General features: G+C 42.2%; 1 protein-coding gene across 3 annotated transcripts in view; it reads left to right on the forward strand.

The window, feature by feature from the left end:
- slc8a2b (solute carrier family 8 member 2b) overlaps positions 1-18,007 on the forward strand; it is a 243,944-nt gene that overhangs the window by 210,027 nt on the left and 15,910 nt on the right. For all 3 annotated transcript variants that reach the window (XM_087851323.1, XM_087851322.1, XM_087851324.1), the window contains 3 exons: positions 1,219-1,592; positions 9,743-9,846; positions 12,772-12,789. In XM_087851323.1, the coding sequence (XP_087707449.1) occupies positions 1,219-1,592; positions 9,743-9,846; positions 12,772-12,789 (496 nt within the window). The remainder of the gene's footprint in view (positions 1-1,218; positions 1,593-9,742; positions 9,847-12,771; positions 12,790-18,007) is intronic.

Genomic DNA, 18,007 nt, shown 5'->3' on the forward strand with positions numbered 1-18,007 from the left:
TCCCACATAATAAAGGGATCGTTGCTGAAGTGGCCTTCTAGGATAGAGACATGTTCACTCTTTGACCATATAATTCACCTCAGAGCTCTCCGAAGCTTCTTATTATTCACTAATAGCAGTGTTGGGGAGTAACGGAATACATGTACCGCCGTTACGTATTTAAAATACAAAATATGAGTAACTGTATTCCGTTACAGTTACCGTTTAAAAAGGTGGTATTTAGAATACAGTTACTTTGTTGAAATAAATGGATTACACGGCGGTACTTCCCTGTTTCATATTGTGGCGGGTCAGGACTGTTTGGGTTTTGTTTGACAGCTACGTTCTGTTGTTCCAGGCAGCGTTACGGTTGCCATGGTTACGGGGTGACGCTCTCTCTGCGTGTTTCCTGGGTGAGAGAGCGCCTGTTGTTGTTGTGCTAAGCTAACAGGCAGAATGCTACAGGTATAGCTCTAAAGAATGTAGCATCATGGGCAGTGTAGTCCGTGCTGCAGGGAGAATGGACTGCCATACCCGTTATGTGTCTGTGAGCGAGGGAGGGAGAAAAAGGAAAAGTACGAGCTGTCATCGAGCAGAAACGGGAGCTGGAAGCATGTAAATATAATAATAACCACTGCAGCCAAGAAGAGAGCCTGACGAGCCCAGCTGTAAGTAAGCTATTAAGACTCGACTGTACACCGTGTTCGTGTTTTCCTCTGAAACAATAAGTTCTGTTGGAGCAGCCTTTCAACGCCTCTCTCTGTCTCTGCTAGCAAAGTTGACCCAGACAACAAAGTAAAGCTAGTTTTCGGCTACGAGCCGACACAGAACCCACCGTATTAGCCAGAGGTCCCTTTACTACGGTTCGGAGCCGCGGACCTTCAGTAACAGTAATAAATCACAGCAATAGTACATTCATGTAGTTGTAAACAGCATGATAATATATTAAGTAATCCAAAGTATTCCGTTACGTTACTCTCATTGAGTAACGTAACGGAATACGTTACAGAATACATTTTGGGGCATGTAATCTGTAATCTGTAGTAGAATACATTTTAATTACACATGAAGGACACTGAACAGAGACGTTTCTTTTATTCTGTCTTCTGGACTCACTTTGCTCTAAAATCTAAAACACAAAAACTGACCAGGAATTATCAATCACTACAGGAATCTCACTCACACTCACCTGTTTGTAGCTAATGTTTCACGCTGTTCTCTGGTATCTTCTGTTTCTAGATTGGCATAATCGATGATGACATATTTGAAGAGGACGAGCACTTCTTTGTCCGCCTGTTGAATTTGCGCGTTGGTGACGCAGAGGGGATGTTTGAAAGCGACGAAGTGGGCGCCACACCCAAAGCTCGCTTAGTTGAGCCCCTGGTGGCCACGGTGACTATCCTGGATGACGACCATGCTGGCATCTTCACGTTTAGCGAACGAATGGTACGCGTGAGTGAGAGCGTGGGCACAATGGAGTTGACGGTGGTGCGCAACTCGGGCGCCCGTGGCACAGTCATCCTGCCGTACCACACCGAGTCAGGCACCGCCAAGGCTGGAGAAGACTTCGAGGAAGCGCGAGGAGAGCTGGAGTTCACCAACGACCAGACCAGGTGAGTCAGGATGACATCATGCTGCTCTTGTTCTGGTTCTGGACATGTAAGTAATAGGGAGGAGAAAGCTTTTCACAATCTGTATAGGAACATTTGAGTGGACACATCTAACACGACCAATGAAACTCTTATGCTTTTATTTTGAAAATCAACCATCTTGTGACCAAGACTCTGACCAGGACACTGTTGTGCTGATCTTCAGTATCACTCAGCAGCTTTTGAAATGTCATCATCTTGGACTCCAGCTGGTAATGATAGTCCTTGCTCTGCTCCTGCTGCTGTGAAGCTCTTCCCACACAAGAAGCAGGTGAAGAACTGCTTCATGTGGCGCTACGCAGAGCAGAACAAGGACCACCAGCTCCAGAAGTTCATCCAAGTTCATCCAGGCTACAAAAACATACTAAACCAGCAGCTGATTAGACTGCTGTCATTAACTTTCCACAACCTCCTCGTCAATGAAGATGCAGATGAAAATCTTAAACGCTGTATCGTTCATTGTTTGTCCCTTTATGCGTGTGACTGCATGCACCCATCCATCCCCAGCACCACTAACAGCCCAATCAGGATTAGAATATGTGGGGAAACTAAGTTTCTATACAACATGACACAGAATATTGTGTTACCTCTGTCCTGTTTCATTTACATTTTATTTCACTAGCTGGGCCCACGTCCCCATTTTAGGTTTGACAGCATTTGTTAGGAGATAAAGGCGACTGGCTTAATCAAGAATTGAGCTGTGGTTTGGGAAGGCCTCGATGGGGACTGGTGGTGGACACCGGCCTGGCAGATGGTCCTACTCCTGAAAGTCAGATAATTCATCTCCAAACTAAAGGGCTGATTAAACCTCAGCTAATGTTTTAAAGTGGAATTTGCTGAAGATGAAACAACAACACAACCCTTGGATGCACAACCTATCAGTACGTACTTGCAAAGAAAAGCGTCTGGACTTCTTTAAGTTGCTTGAAGACGTTTCACCTTCATCCGAGAAGCTTCTTCAGTTCTAAGGTCAAATGGTGGAGAGTCCCAGATATAAACCTGGTGGGAGTTTCCCCCCACAGAGGGACAAAAGGACCCCCTGATGATCCTCTAATCGCCTGAGCCAAGGTGTGAAACTGGGTGTGGGTCCCAATCAGCCAGAGTTTCGGGTGAGCTCGTTGTGAAACCTGGCCCCACCTTATCATGTGATTTCCTGAGGTCAGATGGCCCAGGATGTGAGTGGGCGTTAAGGCGTCTGGGAAGGGAACTCAAAACTGGATTATAGATGGCAGAGAGTTGGTGTCGTAAACCACCGCCTCTGTTCAAAGATGGTCGCTCACAGTGGACATAGATGCTTCTTTCACTCCTCTTTCAAACCATCTGTCCTCTCTGTCCAAAATGTGAACATTGGCATCCTCGAAAGAGTGACCTTTGACCTTAAGATGCAGATGGACAGCTGAGTCTTGTCCTGTGGAGGTGGCTCTTCTGTGTTGTGCCATGCGCTTGTGAAGTGGCTGTTTGGTCTCTCCGATGTAGAGGTCTGGGCATTCCTCGCTGCTGTACAGCAAACACCACATTGTTAAGTCTGTGTTTTGGCGTTTTGTCTTTGGGTGAACCAGTTTGTGTCTGAGTGTGTTGCTGGGTCTGAAATGACCTCAAATAGAAACAATGCATTTTGCTATAAACTCGGTTGTTATTCTTCAAAATCTTTAAAACGAAGAGTTGTAACATTCTCACATTTGAGGTATTCCTCATGAAACATGTTTGTGACATTTAAAGATTTTGAAGAAAAACAACCCGTGTGGTCATTTTTGACCCCACGTGTGCATCTAAGGGTTAAAACTACAATGATTTAGTGTCAGGGTAGCGTGCTTCAGTTAGAGACCCACAAAAACAAAGGAAATTGATTTCAGAACAAACAGGAAGACGCTCACTGATGACGGTATTGATGCTGTTAATGATTAGCAATATTTCAGAGCAGTGACTGATGAGTACCTGTGAAACTGGGTACTCAAAGACCAGTGTCATTAACAAGAAAGCATTACAACAATTACACTTCGTGCCAAACCTGTGACAGTTGATGTGGATAGATGCACATCGCTTCTTTCTAGTTCTTCTGTTTTTTGCTTCTTTTTCTTCCTCCTGTAGTTAATAACAACAGAAACGTCTGTAAACAAAGTTGTAAATATGTCCAGTAGGATTGCTTGTCAACAAGAACACAGACCTGTATGAAACTGTGCTAACATACCAACAATAACAACTGTATGAAAAGATCGTATCTGGGCTGATAAAATGTGCTACTGCAGATTTTATCAAATAAATCTGCTCATTCTGGGACCTGAAGCTTTTTTCCAATCGAAGATCTTTTTGTGTTAATGTCAGCAAGCAAAGAAAGAAAGAAGATTTAAAATCTGACCAATTACATTAATTTAGGATGGTATTGGGTCGGGTGATGTATGTCCTGTTCATTTGAAATGCTGAGTACTTCAGAGCCCTCTGGCCTCCTGCTGCGGTTAATTAGTGAAAAAGCATTAAAACAAATAATCTTTCACTTTCAGACTTTGCTGCTCTGCATGTTTATGCCCACAAAAGAGGATAAGGATCTTTGAATGGTGAATAATTCAGGGGATGGAGTAAAGAGAGTGTATGATTTTCAAAATAAGTTGTTATTGATTAGAAATGTATGCTTTCACCTCTTCACTATAACAGTAAGAGGAATGGGCAGAGGGAGGTTTTAGCTGCTGCGTGCTTCGTCGTGATGTTTGCTCCTCTCCATCCTCTTCTTGTTTCACTTCCTCCTCGTTCCTCTTGTTTATTCGCATGTTTTCTCTTACCATTAGGGATGGGTATCGAAAACCGGTTCTTGTTGAGAACCGGTTCCCACTGTTTCAATTCCTTGGAATTGTTTGCCATTTTTGCAAATGATTCCCTTATCGATTCCAGTTGCCCCGAATGACGTCACCACGTTGCGGAGCGTCATTTACCTGGCAGGAAACATGGCGGCTCAAACACTAAAAAGTTTGGTTATACTTTACGAGAACGGATGACAACAGGGCAGCTTGCAATACTTGCAAAGTAGATATTTCATTTAAGGGAGGAAACACTACGAATATGCAAAAGCATTTGCTCACAAACACACGATAACCTTAAATGAATGTCGTGTTTTTAATGCCGGACTCGTGAATCTCAACCCAGCAGCAGCGGTAACGTTTGCACGTCCTCTCCCGTTAATGCGGCAGGTAAATAATCAACTAACAGTGCATATTATGTTAGCGCGATCTGCCTTATTACAAACCTGCCATTACTGTGCGTTTAGGTGACCATGATGAGACAGAGTCTGGCTCAGATGCTGGCAGTTCTCGCTGCAGTCGACCGTAGCGTCTCCTTTCAGGCAGGATAGACGAATGTCACCGAGCAGAGACTCAGTTTGTGGTCAAAGGTTTGCACCCATTCACAGCAGATGATTTTCAGTAAGTGAATGTGTTTAATTGTAGGCAGGGACATTACTGGATATTCTTGTGTAATTGCTACAGAATAGTTTATGTTATACTTTGTTATTGCTACAGAAGAATATTTATTTTATTATTTTACATTTACATTTTTTTCCTGGGGACCCTGTGACACCCCATTGAAGAGCTGTAGGCTGCAGATCTCTTAAGATCTCACTGTTGGGTTTGTAAGGCCATGTTACTCCTAAATTTCTATCTTGTTCAACGAGAAGATATAAAACAAAGATCTAAGCTAATCGACCTTAGTGTTCTCCTTTTTAAAGAGAATCAATAAAGAATCGAATCGTTAAACAGAATCGAAAATGGAATCGGAATCGTGAAAATCTTATCAATACCCATCCCTACTTACCATTACTCTCTCTTCACCTCTTTCAGCGCTCTCCGCTCTCTCTTTGGTTCACCTTTGTGCCTGCCAGACGACAGTCCTATCCATTATTCATCACAGCTGACCTGACGGCAGGCTCAGCATGCTCATGCTGGATCTTTTCTGAGTTTGTGTCACATTATACTGCACAGTAGTGTTGCAGTGAATCGACCAGAACCTAACGAGTAGCGTCAGCTCATATTTGGTTGTATTTTATAAGTGTAGCGGCTCTTTTTTGTGTAGCCGGGTTGCAACAACAGATGGCACTGTGCAGCGTGTCGGGGTCTCCTTAGACGGTGGGGGTGCTTTGAGCTTCCGATGGGATGCGTCTTCACGTCCAGCTCTAACTGTCTACAGTAACAAACGTCACAGGCAACAGACTGAGTAATGAACGTGATTTTCGTAAGTTGATGTTAGGCCATAATTAAATTTATCTTGCAGAAGTGCAGCAGCTGGTGTCAGAGTTTCGTCCACATGTTTTATTGTAATGGGATCTGCTGAATGATGAGCTGTCAAATAAATTGTTCGTTTTTGACACCGGAGCCTTTCTCCTTTTTTGAACTGTGTAGCACTTATGACAAGTTTGAACCACTCGTGCTTGTGTGATATTGATTCCAGGAGCTCCACATTGATGGAAACAGGTTCACTGACTGGCAGGACAGTGGATTTAGTGAGACAGGTCTGGTGATGGGAGATCTCAGCATGTTTCTGTGAAGCAGCACTCTCTGCTCCTGAGGACGGATTTATTCCTGTTTGCTGTTCCACTGGTTAATCATGGCCCAGTCAGCGTGTCTGAACACGTCAGCCTTCACTCAAAGCTCCCACCTTGTGCCCTTTGTGCCCCCTGCAGTGTTGGTCAAGTTACTTGAAAAAAGTAATCAGTAACTAATTACTGATTACTTCCACAAAAAGTAATCCCGTTACTTTACTGATTACTTATTTTCAAAAGTAATTAATTACTTAGTTACTTTTTAAAAACACGATTTACAACCTGAATAGGTGATAAAGTGATAGATCTTTCAGCCCAATTCTACTTTTTCTGCATAATCATCATACAAAATGTAATCAAATGGAAAAGTCTCTTTTTAAAACTTGTTTTATTAGTTTTAATCTTTTAACTTTATGCATCAAGCAAACATTTAATTATCTGCAACATTCTCTGACTGGAAGAAATTAGTTTAACATTTAAACCTATTTTCTGCGAATTCCAGCACATAAAATAAAATATTTTGTGTGTTTACACTCAGTCTTTCAAATAGATGCAAGTAAAACACAGCAGAAAATAAATAAAGTCAAAGACTAGCGGTCCTGTTGCTCTATTTTCACCTGTAAAGCAGGAGTGGGGTAGGCGGAGGTTTACCCTGGTGCAGGTGTGCAGCGGTCAGTGGAAGAATCTGCGAGTTTCTCTGAGTTTCCCATTACGTCGTAGCTACTCGGTGCTTGTTTGGAAGTTTAGGGGTTTTTTTCGCTGTAAAGAGAAGTTTTCTTCCCACGCACAACGGACACTAATGTTTTTGTCACTTTTTATGGAATCAAACTCAAAGTAAGGTCAGTACTTCCACGCTTTAAACGCTGCACGCTCATACTCTCTCTGCACTCGATATATGATCCATTGTTGATCTGCACACAGCTGTTGTCACGAACGTCGCACTCGCTTACGTCACTGTCATGAGACATTCTCGCAAAAAATCACGGTTTTAGTAACGCAGTAACGCAGCGTTCCTACGGGAAAGTAACGGTAATCTAATTACCGTTTTTGCAATAGTAATCCCTTACTTTACTCGTTACTTGAAAAAAGTAATCGGATTACAGTAACGCACCCATCTCTGGCCCCCTGTGACCTTACTAAGTTTCTGTGTGGCTACATTTAGTTGCATGATGACCGACGATGCAGTTCCTAGAGGGGGCAACATTTCTCTGAGTGCAGCTCCAGAGTTATTCATGCGTCTGCAGTCATTTCATTTCTGTGAGAGGACTCCAGCTGTCAAGGGTGTAGTTTTGTTCTTGGACATGACATGTCACCAGCTTTCTGCTAAAATCAGGACTTGCTGTTTCACATCTTTTTAGGCTTTTTTGCAGCTCCACACTGCTCTGGCTCTAGTGTGTGCTGACTGCTACTGCTTGACCACAGCTGGCACTGTTTGCACATCTGAAAACACAGAATATGAACAAATCATTGCATGCTTAAAATGATTGAAAAGGAACCTTTAGTGGGTCTGTTTAATTAATAAAGAAATGTCTGAACATTGTTTGACTTGCGTGCAAATTAGAGTGGCCATACCTATTTTGTTGTTTACAGAAATTTGCTCATTATGAGTGTGAAATCCAAAATAAATAAAATAAATAGCAAATATCACAAAGTTGTCAAGAGGAGGGGTTGAGTGAATAGGTATACGTCAATATTTAAAGGTTTTACTGGGCTTCAGGGGTAGTAAAATACTTCCTAAAGGTATTTACTATTTGATTTATATATAAATGGTGGCAGAGAATGATAACAGCATCACATTCAACCATCAGCTGTTTGACGTTTTGAATGGAAGCAGATTAAAGTAATTATTTTAGCTTCTGTTTTGTTTTTTGATGTAAAATGATTTTTAGGAAGTGAGAAGACTTTCTGCAGACTCGCAGCTGTCAGGTCAAAAAGCCAAAGTTGACAATCTGCAGTAAAATAAAGTAACAGCAACATCGGGGTGGAGACATGTCGGTGTCGCCCCCTACAGGTGAAGTAGCTGGTCTGGTTTTATTAGTTATTCTTGAAGGGAATGAGTGTCAAAGCTGCATGTTGCTAGTAAGATCTACATTTGTTAACCTGTAATTATTATAAGACTATTTAACGACTACTAAATCAAAAAAAAAGTAAATAACTACTAACAACTGTTAGCAGTTGGATATTTAGAAGAAGTTAATAAGTCACGTTGATTTACGAGTGAGATAGGAAGGAAGTTTCGAGCTGTCAGCGGCATCAGCGGCGCCGTAGCTCTCCTGCTGGGCTGTTTTATGATCGTTCTTCCTGCTCATCTAATCGCCTCGCTCCTTCATCCTGTCATTTTCACGCCACGTTGCTTACCTGTCAGGATGACTTGACTATTGATTGCATCGGCCCAGTTCCTTTCCTTTCTTTCTGCCTCGTTGTCTCTCACAAAGCCCTTTGGGGTTTTTGAAGAACGGCAGTAAAAAGCTGTAAAATCAAACATGTGGCGCTACACGTGGCGGTGACTCCTGTGAATGAGGGAGCGCTTTGTTCTCTTTTCATGGCTCCTTCTTTAATGAATACATACTTTGTATTCCATCCATTCATACTCATATCTCGATCTCCTTACACACACTTTTATTGTTCATCTTTCTTCCCTCTCCTTTTCGCTCTTTCTTCCACACCTTTCCTGTCTTCCTTCATTTTCATTCTCTCCTCATCCATCTCTTCCTCTGTGTTGTCACAGTAGATTTTCTTCTACCTTCAGTAGGTCGCTCTCTGTGGTGACATTTCAGTCCGGCAGTCCTCAGAGACCTTAACAGGGCTTGTCATCATCACTTCTTCTCTTCTAAAATAAACCCATCTTTTCTAATACCGCTCAAACGCTCACCGTCATTATGGTGTTAAAGCTGCTCTGCCTCACTATTCTTTCCTATTTCCTATTCTTAGTGTCTGCCTTCTTTTCTCCTCAGTGCAAAGTTAATTTCTCTTGGTATGGATTCTGAAAACCAGTCAGCCATGTTGGAGAAGTCATAAATATTCAGCTGAAATCTCCATATGCTATGAGAGCAGATACACTCCAAGTGAGAGTCCCATTATTCAACATTAATGCATTGTTTAATATTTAAAATGTGGTATTTTAGAAATTGATAATTGCATAATCATTCATGACATCAATCCCATTATATTTCTCTGACTCTACTAATAGTTTCCCTCTGTGAGTCTTTTTAATCTGTCTCACAGTTTTCTCCCCCAGCTCTCCCACCTTTAACTCACTTACTGAACTTGTGTCCTTTCTGTGCATTTGGTTTCCTCCTGCTCTGATTTACACAGCAGCAGGTCCTGAACAGACACAGCAGGGCAGACCTCTGCAGTGTGTGTGTGTGTGTGTGTGTGTGTGTGTGTGTGTGTGTGTGTTAGTTCACAGGCCTTGAGATTTGCAATGGCAACACGTCGTTAAGACGGACGACCTGTGGTGAAGGCGCCCCGAGTGCTAAAATCACCTATTGATGACGTGCTTAACTTCATTATGTGTTTGCAACTGACAGTTTTCTGTGTGTGTGTGTGTGTGTGTGTGTGTGTGTGTGTGTGTGTGTGTGTGTGCGTGCAGTCAGACTCTCCAGGTGAGGATAATTGATGATGAAGAATATGAAAAACATGAAAACTTCTTCATCGTGCTGGAGGAGCCGCGCTGGCTGAAGAGAGGAATCTCAGGTACGTGACTGTAACATGTTTCCCTTTGTTTGATGGATTTACTTTAACCTTTTGATCGACCGTCACCAGCAAACATGCTTCAAACCCTGACGTCATCTCCCTGCTCGACTGTCGGTTACAAAGTGAGAGGCATAAATGAAATTCAAAGCGAATATGCTCCACGTACACAGACTCGTATATATGCAAATAATATTTACGTCTAACTTTTGTCTCCGTGATGCACAAGTTTGAAAGTGAGTCGTGTGTTTTGAGACTCAACTTTCTTTCTAGAATTGTTTTTTTAACCGTGATATTTGAAAGAAGCGCTAGTTGACGGTTATTAGGTGTAGAAATGTTTGCTTTGTATTTACCAGACATCATAGACGGGGCTGAGTACTGAACCTTGGCGTGTTTGATACTCGTTAAAACAGCTGCAGAGGTATCAAAGTACTGCAAATGTTTGCTTTCACAAAGCTGGCGCTGAATTTCTCTTCTGACGTTAAACATTTAAAGCAGTTTCACAGCTTTGCATGAAGCTTGTTTAAGAGTTTGCCTTAAACAAGCCTGTATAAAAATGAAATGTATACATTTTTACATTCAGATTTAAAAAAAAAAAATGCAGCACCCTGAAACAGAGGATTTTATTGTTGGGTCTGTTCTGCAGCGATGATGAGTCTTCATACCTTCATCCATACCTTCTTACAGTTTTCAGCATAGCTGCTATTTTTAGATCTCTCCTTAGAAGTCTCACCAGGTCCACTTGTACATATTCTTTTAGCCAGAGTCTTCTATGAGTGTCAAAGAGATCATCCATCAACCTTTTCTATTTTGTTCCATTTTTGTGAGGTGTTGCATGTTGGTATTGCAAAATGTGTGTATATATATATATATATGTTAGGGGTGCAACAATACTCGTATAGATATTGAACCGTTCGATACAGTGCTTTCGGTTCGGTACGCATATGTATCGAACAATACAAAATTTTTAATTCATTTCATCAACTTTTCTTCTGACGATGCTGTCTGTGTTGAGCGCTCAGTGGATCTGCGCTCGACAGTGCAGCCTAGGCGGAGTAGTCGAACGCAGATTCACTGAGCGCAGGGAAAGCTAGCAAGACAGAAGCTAAGCTCGTTGCAACATGGCAAATTGAACCTCCCCCACCCTCATTCAGATCTGGCGTTTGGAACTATTTTGGTTTTCATGTGACGTATGACCCTGAAGGTAAGCGCGTCATGGACTAAAGTAAAACAGTATGTTGGATGTGCCACGCAATGCTCAATTACATTGGTGGGAACTAGTGTGTTAGCGCAGTTAGCTCGTTAACGTGTTGGCTGTCCAGCCCCATGCACGGGGCGATCCGTGGTAGCTCGTTAACGGAGATTTGCCGTGTTGTGGCGTTAATGTCATTTCAACGCTGACAGCACTAGTGGGAACACAACGAATATGACTGCACATTTACTCTGACATCATCCTCGTGCAAAGACAAGTGGAAGCAGACAAAAACAACAAGCACGCATGCTACAAACTTTACCCGAGTCATTTAGACAGCCGTTAGCACATGATTCTCCTTATGGGGACCTGATATGTTTAATATGCTGCTGAGAATATAGCCCAGAAGAAGCGTATAGTAGAGCTTTTATTTTGAAAGAGACATTTCTCTGTAATAAACTCTATTTTCCAAAGATGAGGGATTTCTCCATCAGATAGATTTATTTTTATTACTTTGTTGTTTCAGCAACATTAAATTTAAAAACTGTACTTTTGAGTTAAAATATATATTTATAATTTTAATAAATGACAAATTAAAAAGGCATGAACATTTTTTCTGTATCGAAAAAATATCGAACCGTGAATTTTGTGTATCGTTGCACCCCTAATATATATATATTTATTTATTTTATTTAGTTATTTTTTAGCGCTCTGAGCCACTCAGGTTCTCTGCTGAACGCTGTCACACAAATGCCACAGGATGTTCATGTTGACAGTCTCACCCTGGGGGATGAATTCATGGTTCACAACGCTCTGATTGTCAAAAATGACGAGCAGGCTCCTGGTGTTCCTGTCACCAGGATCACAAACTGGACTCTTCTTGTGAAATCTGCAGAAAAGTGCTCTAATGCAGAGGCGCAAAAACAGAATTGAATGTTTGCTTCCTGTCTAAGGTTGAGGTGTGTGATGAAATGACAGAGTGTGCATGGTCTGAAGGGACGTGGTAAATAGCAGCTACTGAGCTGAATGAATGAAGGAGTCTGAATATAATCTGATTACTGTAAAACAGCTGTTATGTTTTTTGCATTTCAAAGCTTTCAGCCTTTCAGTCACAAAACTAAGTTACACCTCTTCAGTAAATTCACAGCTTTACAGCAGCTCAGACTGCAGCTGGGCTTTATTTGTCCCAGATGAACAGGTGGGCAGGTGGACAGCAGCACATTATTTGTGTATATTTTGTTGCCTTTTCTTTTCCTTTTTTTCTTGTGTTTTACTTGTTTGTTTGTTTTTTGTTCGACCCACTCTCCTCACAAGGATCGATAAAATTTCATCTTATCTGAGGAACACAGAGACACACGTCTTCAGGGAGACAGCCACTCATCTTTCATCCATCGACACACAAACCCTGCTTTTCTCTGTGTAACGTGGAGACGGGACATTTCCTTTAAACGTCAGATGATTTTTCAGACTGTCCTTTGTGTTATTAACCTGGACAAAACACTAACAGCTGAAAGACAGACGAGTAAGAAAACAGATCGTTGCTGAAGGCGCTCAAGTTTTACTGTAAAGACAAAAAGGTTTTATTGAACTGTTAATATCGACTCACTTGTGAGATCAGGTTTGTGCTTTCATTGTGGAGTTTTGTTTTGATTGTGCTTTCCCTCCTGACTGTTCGCTGGTACTTACTGCTCTTCTTTTCTTGTCCACACGCCCTCCTCTCTCTGTTTTCTTCACAGCTCTGCTGCTCAGCCAAGGTAAGACCATCTGATCAGTTCCTCTGCTTCAAACTGTCAGAACGTCTGAGTCGAGCCACAGTTTTCATGCTCAGTCAATATGTTGATTATTTTGTGGGATAATGAATGAAATGAAGTGAAGTAATTATAGATATAAATAATTTTTCTAATGCCTTTTAATGTTTTTTTAATGGGGAAAAAAAGAACATTAATCTTTTAATAACAACTGGTAAAGGTATTCAATTATCAGAGTCACTGGTGATTCACTTTTACGTCAGCTCGCCAGCAAAGGTTGACATTTAAAGATGGTATTTTAACCCACACCGAGGCATGAACATATTTGAGGGAGACGGTAATAAATTCGGTCTGACTCAGCGCTCCATCATTCTGTTTGCTCTTCTGGCTTCCTGCTGATTCTGCCTCAAGGAGGAAGGAGAAAAATAACCTCACGTCTGCGCTGCAGTCAGCTGCTTAACGTGCACATATAAAACTCATCCATGTTGACACATAGACTGTTTTTGACACCGTTTCTGAAGTTTTTAATCAGTAAAGTTTGAAAACATCACTGAATTTCTATAAATCCACAGAGCAGAGCCAGAGGATTTGTAGAGTAGTCTGGACACTGGCGTTATGGGGCTGTCCACCCTGACAAGCATCACTTTACTGTCTGCTAAGTCTCACTTCTGCTAACTGAAATCACTAACAGGGATTTTTGACTTCTACCTCAGAGGAAACACAACTTAACACCAGCAGAGGAAGGTTAAGCAGCACTCAAGCAGGAGATAAAGGGATAAAGGCTGCATTTACTGTCTTCTTCTTTCAGCTACCCCCTTTTAGGATCATCTCACTCTATCCCTAGCATGCTCCTCTGTCACACCAAGCCTCTGCATGTCCTCGTCCTTCATGAATCTTCTTTGTCGTCTTCTTTTCCTCCTGCTCGGCAGCTCCATCTTTAAAATCCTTTGCCCAATACATCCACTGTCCCCAAAAGTTGATTCTGTTCATCTGGTCGTAGCGTTTACTCGTTACTCCTCTGCACATGTCCGAATCCTCTCAGCCCTTCCTCTCCAACTTTGCTAACTTTTCTGATCTTGTCCGTTCTGCTCACTGCCGATCAAAACCTTATGGTCTTCGTCTGTGCCACCTCCACCTCCACCTCCTGTCTTTTTGTCACCGCCACCGTCTCCAAACCATCATTTCCTTCCACACTCACTACTATCCTTGCCCCCTGGACACTCGTCTCCACTCTCTTCTTCACCTCTCTTGCTTTGTATGGTTGACTCCAGGTATTTATGCCCATCTGCCTTCACTGCCGCTGCTCCTTGCATGTTTAATTTTCCATCTGCCTCCCTCTTATTCGAACACATACATCTTGTTTTGCTTCTGCTGGTTTTTATCCCCCTCCTCTCCAGAGCATACCTCCACATCTCCAGGCTCGCTTCCACATGCTTCCTGCTCTCCCTACAGATCACAATGTCGTTTCCACCCATCATAATCCACAGACTCTCGTCAGTCACCATGTTCTTTACCACTGCAGACAAGAAGGAGCTCGGAGCCAGAGTAGCTCAGTTTCTCTCTCAGCAGCCTCTCATAGCCATTCTGTAGATCCACAAAGACACAGTGAAGCTCCTTCTGACCTTCTCTATACTTCATCCGCTCTCTCCAACCAAATATTGCCTCTGTGGATCTTCCTCAGCATCAAGCCATACTTCTGCTCACTGATCTCCACCTTTCTTCTTAACCTAGCTTCAACAGCTCTTTGCCATAGCTTCATGCTTATCACCATTATCCCTCTGCAGTTACTCCACCTCTTCTCCAACACTTCTTCTCCATTCTGCAGGCATGTCACTCTCCAAGATTGTGTTAAACAATCTGGTTAAGTCCACTGCTCTCTCACCTACACACCTCCATATCTCTAAAGGTATGTCATCTTAACCAGTGCTCATTGCACACTTCATCCTCTCCAGAGCTGCTCTCACTTCCTGCGTGCTAATCCTCTACACTTCCTGATCCACTAACTGTCCTTCATCCGTCCTTCTCTCTCATTTTCTTTACTTATCAGCTGCTCAGAGTACTCCTTCCACACTCGTCACTCATTACTACATTTCCATCTCTTTCCTTAATCTCCCCAACCAGCTGCACATCCTTTCCAGCTTAACCTCTCTGCCTGGCTAATCAATACAAGTCCCTTTCTCCTTCCTTAGTGTCCAGCCTTACATAAGTCTTGTTCTTTGCGAGCTAGCCTCTCAGTACTCCTGTCTATTTTCTCAGACTATCCAACTTCTTCCTTTGAATCTTGTCCTATACTTCCTTGTTTCGCCACCAAGTCTTCCTACCCTCCTTCCTTTATCCGAAGGATAAACCAAATACCAAATCTTGGGACTTTTCCTACAGCTGTGCTTTCTCAGTTATCGAGTGATTCTTCTGCCTCAACTCTCCCTGAACTCTGTGCAACATTCTTCCTTCTTCAGCTTCCACCATTCATCATCTCCTTAATTTCCAAAGTCATCCTACAGACTGCCTAGCTGCACTCTCCTCTGACACCAGCTTGCATCCACCTATGTGCACCTTCCTCCGCCATTATGCCACCCTGCGCTCCTGCCTCTTCTTGAAGTCGGTGTTCACCACAGTCCTTTCGTCCTGGTGGAAACCACATATCTGTTCTTCCACATTTCTCTCCTTACAACATCTACCCAACACCTCTTCATCACTTCAGTTCAGTTCACCTACATGTCCATTCTGCTCCAGTCACCACTCTCTCGCCCTGAGGACACTCACTTCCACTCCACAGTTTGGCATATCCACCCAACATCACCCCTTTGATTTCCAGCTCCATGATCCCATCTGAAATTTTCATTTAAAGAGTTTCCGATTTTTAATTTAACAATTTTAATCACTCATAGATGCAATAATTATTCCAGATGATTTTTATATTCTAGATACAGCAAAGTTGTTGTAGCCCCCTGTTTGCATCTGGACCACAGCAGCCTCACAAAAATATCAACAGATTTGTCAGAGTGTTTGTGGCCTTTCTAAGTCAAGAATATTATGAATATTAATACTATATTATATACACAGCTTATTGTTCTGGAGTTTCACGTGTGGAAAGCTTAAAAAAGCAAAACTATTTATATTAAAATAAAATGCTGTCTTACATGATATCAATAATGCTAAAGGAAAGGAAAGAAGATGAGGTGAGATATACTTTTGTTAAATCCCATCTTGGGAAGTATAATAACATAGAACAGCTCAAAAAGCTCAATAACGTAAAAAGAAAACAGTCTAACAAGTACAAAAAAATCAAGCAACATAAAATCACGTAGCTCAATTCAATTCAATTTTATTCAATTTTATTTATATAGCGCCAAATCACAACAGAAGTCGCCTCAAGGCGCTTCATAGATACAGAGAAAAACCCAACAATCATATGACCCCCCTATGAGCAGCACGTTGGCGACAGTGGGAAGGAAAAACTCCCTTTTAACAGGAAGAAACCTCCAGCAGAACCAGGCTCAGGGAGGGGCGGGGCCATCTGCTGTGATTGGTTGGGGTGAGAGAAGGAAGACAGGATAAAGACATGCTGTGGAAGAGAGACAGAGATTAATAACAGATATGATTCAATGCAGAGAGGTCTGTTAACACATAGTGAGTGAGAAAGGTGACTGGAAGGGAAAAACTCAGTGCATCATGGGAATCCCCGGCAGCCTACATCTATTGCAGCATAACTAAGGGAGGATTCAGGGTCACCTGGTCCAGCCCTAACTATATGCTTTAGCAAAAAGGAAAGTTTGAAGCCTAATCTTAAAAGTAGAGATAGTGTCTGTCTCCTGAATCCAAACTGGAAGCTGGTTCCACAGAAGAGGGGCCTGAAAACTGAAGGCTCTTCCTCCCATTCTACTTTTAAATACTCTAGGAACAACAAGCTCTGTAAGTGAAAATCTCTATAAGCATTTTATTAAAAGAAATAGCTCCACAAAAAGAGCTTACCCAGTTACCAGTAAATGTCAGATCACATTTAATTAAATATATGTCAAATCAAAATCGCAGTCCTCCTGCATTTTCTCTCTCTCTCTCTTTTAAGTTTATGATCAACACAGATGATTAAAAATCAAAATCAATGCTCAGCTCTGCCAGCAGTAAACAAACAGGCAGCCATAACATTTTTTATTAACTAAACCTTTCAGAGTTTAGAGTATACTTCCTGTCAAACTATCAAAGCAACTGAGCAGCTTTAACTTCAAATGACCGACCATTAGAGGCAGAAAAAGCATGAATGAGATGCTCAAAGTGCCCTGAGTGCAGGAAGCTCTCCAGTAGAAGTGGTTTACAATGACACTTGTTGACCCGAAGGCAACTTCTCATTCAACTCCATCGACTGTCACAGAGGGGGAGGCAGAGCTCCTTCCCTGAGGTAAATATGCCTGTGCTCAGAGGAAGCACCTTAAAGCTAAGAGAAGTCACACAAGCCGAGCGTGTCTGTGCGTCGGTGTTTATGACAGCTTGAAATAGTGCCAGTGAATACTGCCATATGCTGCTTTGCGCTCTCAGCCTTTTTGGAATTAGATGTATACACCATAAAGTGGAGAGGGGAGGTTTAATCCTCGTCTCTTTCCTTTCTTCTTTTCTCTGAGCAGAAAGGCCACGCGAGTAAATCCCGCTCGAAACACAATGAGCCTTAAACTCAAGCTCTCTGTGAACCACCAGACAGCTACTACCTCTCTCTAGTGTTGGCTGTAATACAAACCCTGATTGGCTCTCGGTTATTTCTCCAAGATGAACTCTGGTTGGTGAAGCTGCCGTTGCCACTCTGTTGGCAGTTGATCAGTAAACCAAACTGAGCCATATGTCAGCATAAATGAACTCTTTCTGCAAGCTCTTTAGTGTTTTCTCTCTCAGACTGAAGCAGGTGTGTATATAAAGCACACGGTTTAGCTTATGAGCATTTTGCATTGTTTCAGCTGAATTTATGCCATAGAAAAATGTTGGAGTTGTTTTGGCTTAAAGTTGACTGTTTATTATCAGACTCCACTGGAGAAGCTTTTCATGAGTCAACGTTCATGAGGATCCTTAAACTGAAGGGCTATACTGCAGCCTCGGCTTATCCACAGTCTCAAACAAGCTGCTTTAGCTCCTCCCCTCATAAGTCAACTTTCTTTTGATTGGCTGCCCCCCATAAAGTTTTAAACAGGTGGGGGTAGCTTCTGTTCTCGCAGGGATTTGGGATGTCCTCTCTCACTGA

Source organism: Neolamprologus brichardi, chromosome 14 (assembly GCF_056152115.1).
Source record: "Neolamprologus brichardi isolate AB-2024 chromosome 14, ASM5615211v1, whole genome shotgun sequence".
NCBI lineage: Eukaryota > Metazoa > Chordata > Actinopteri > Cichliformes > Cichlidae > Neolamprologus > Neolamprologus brichardi.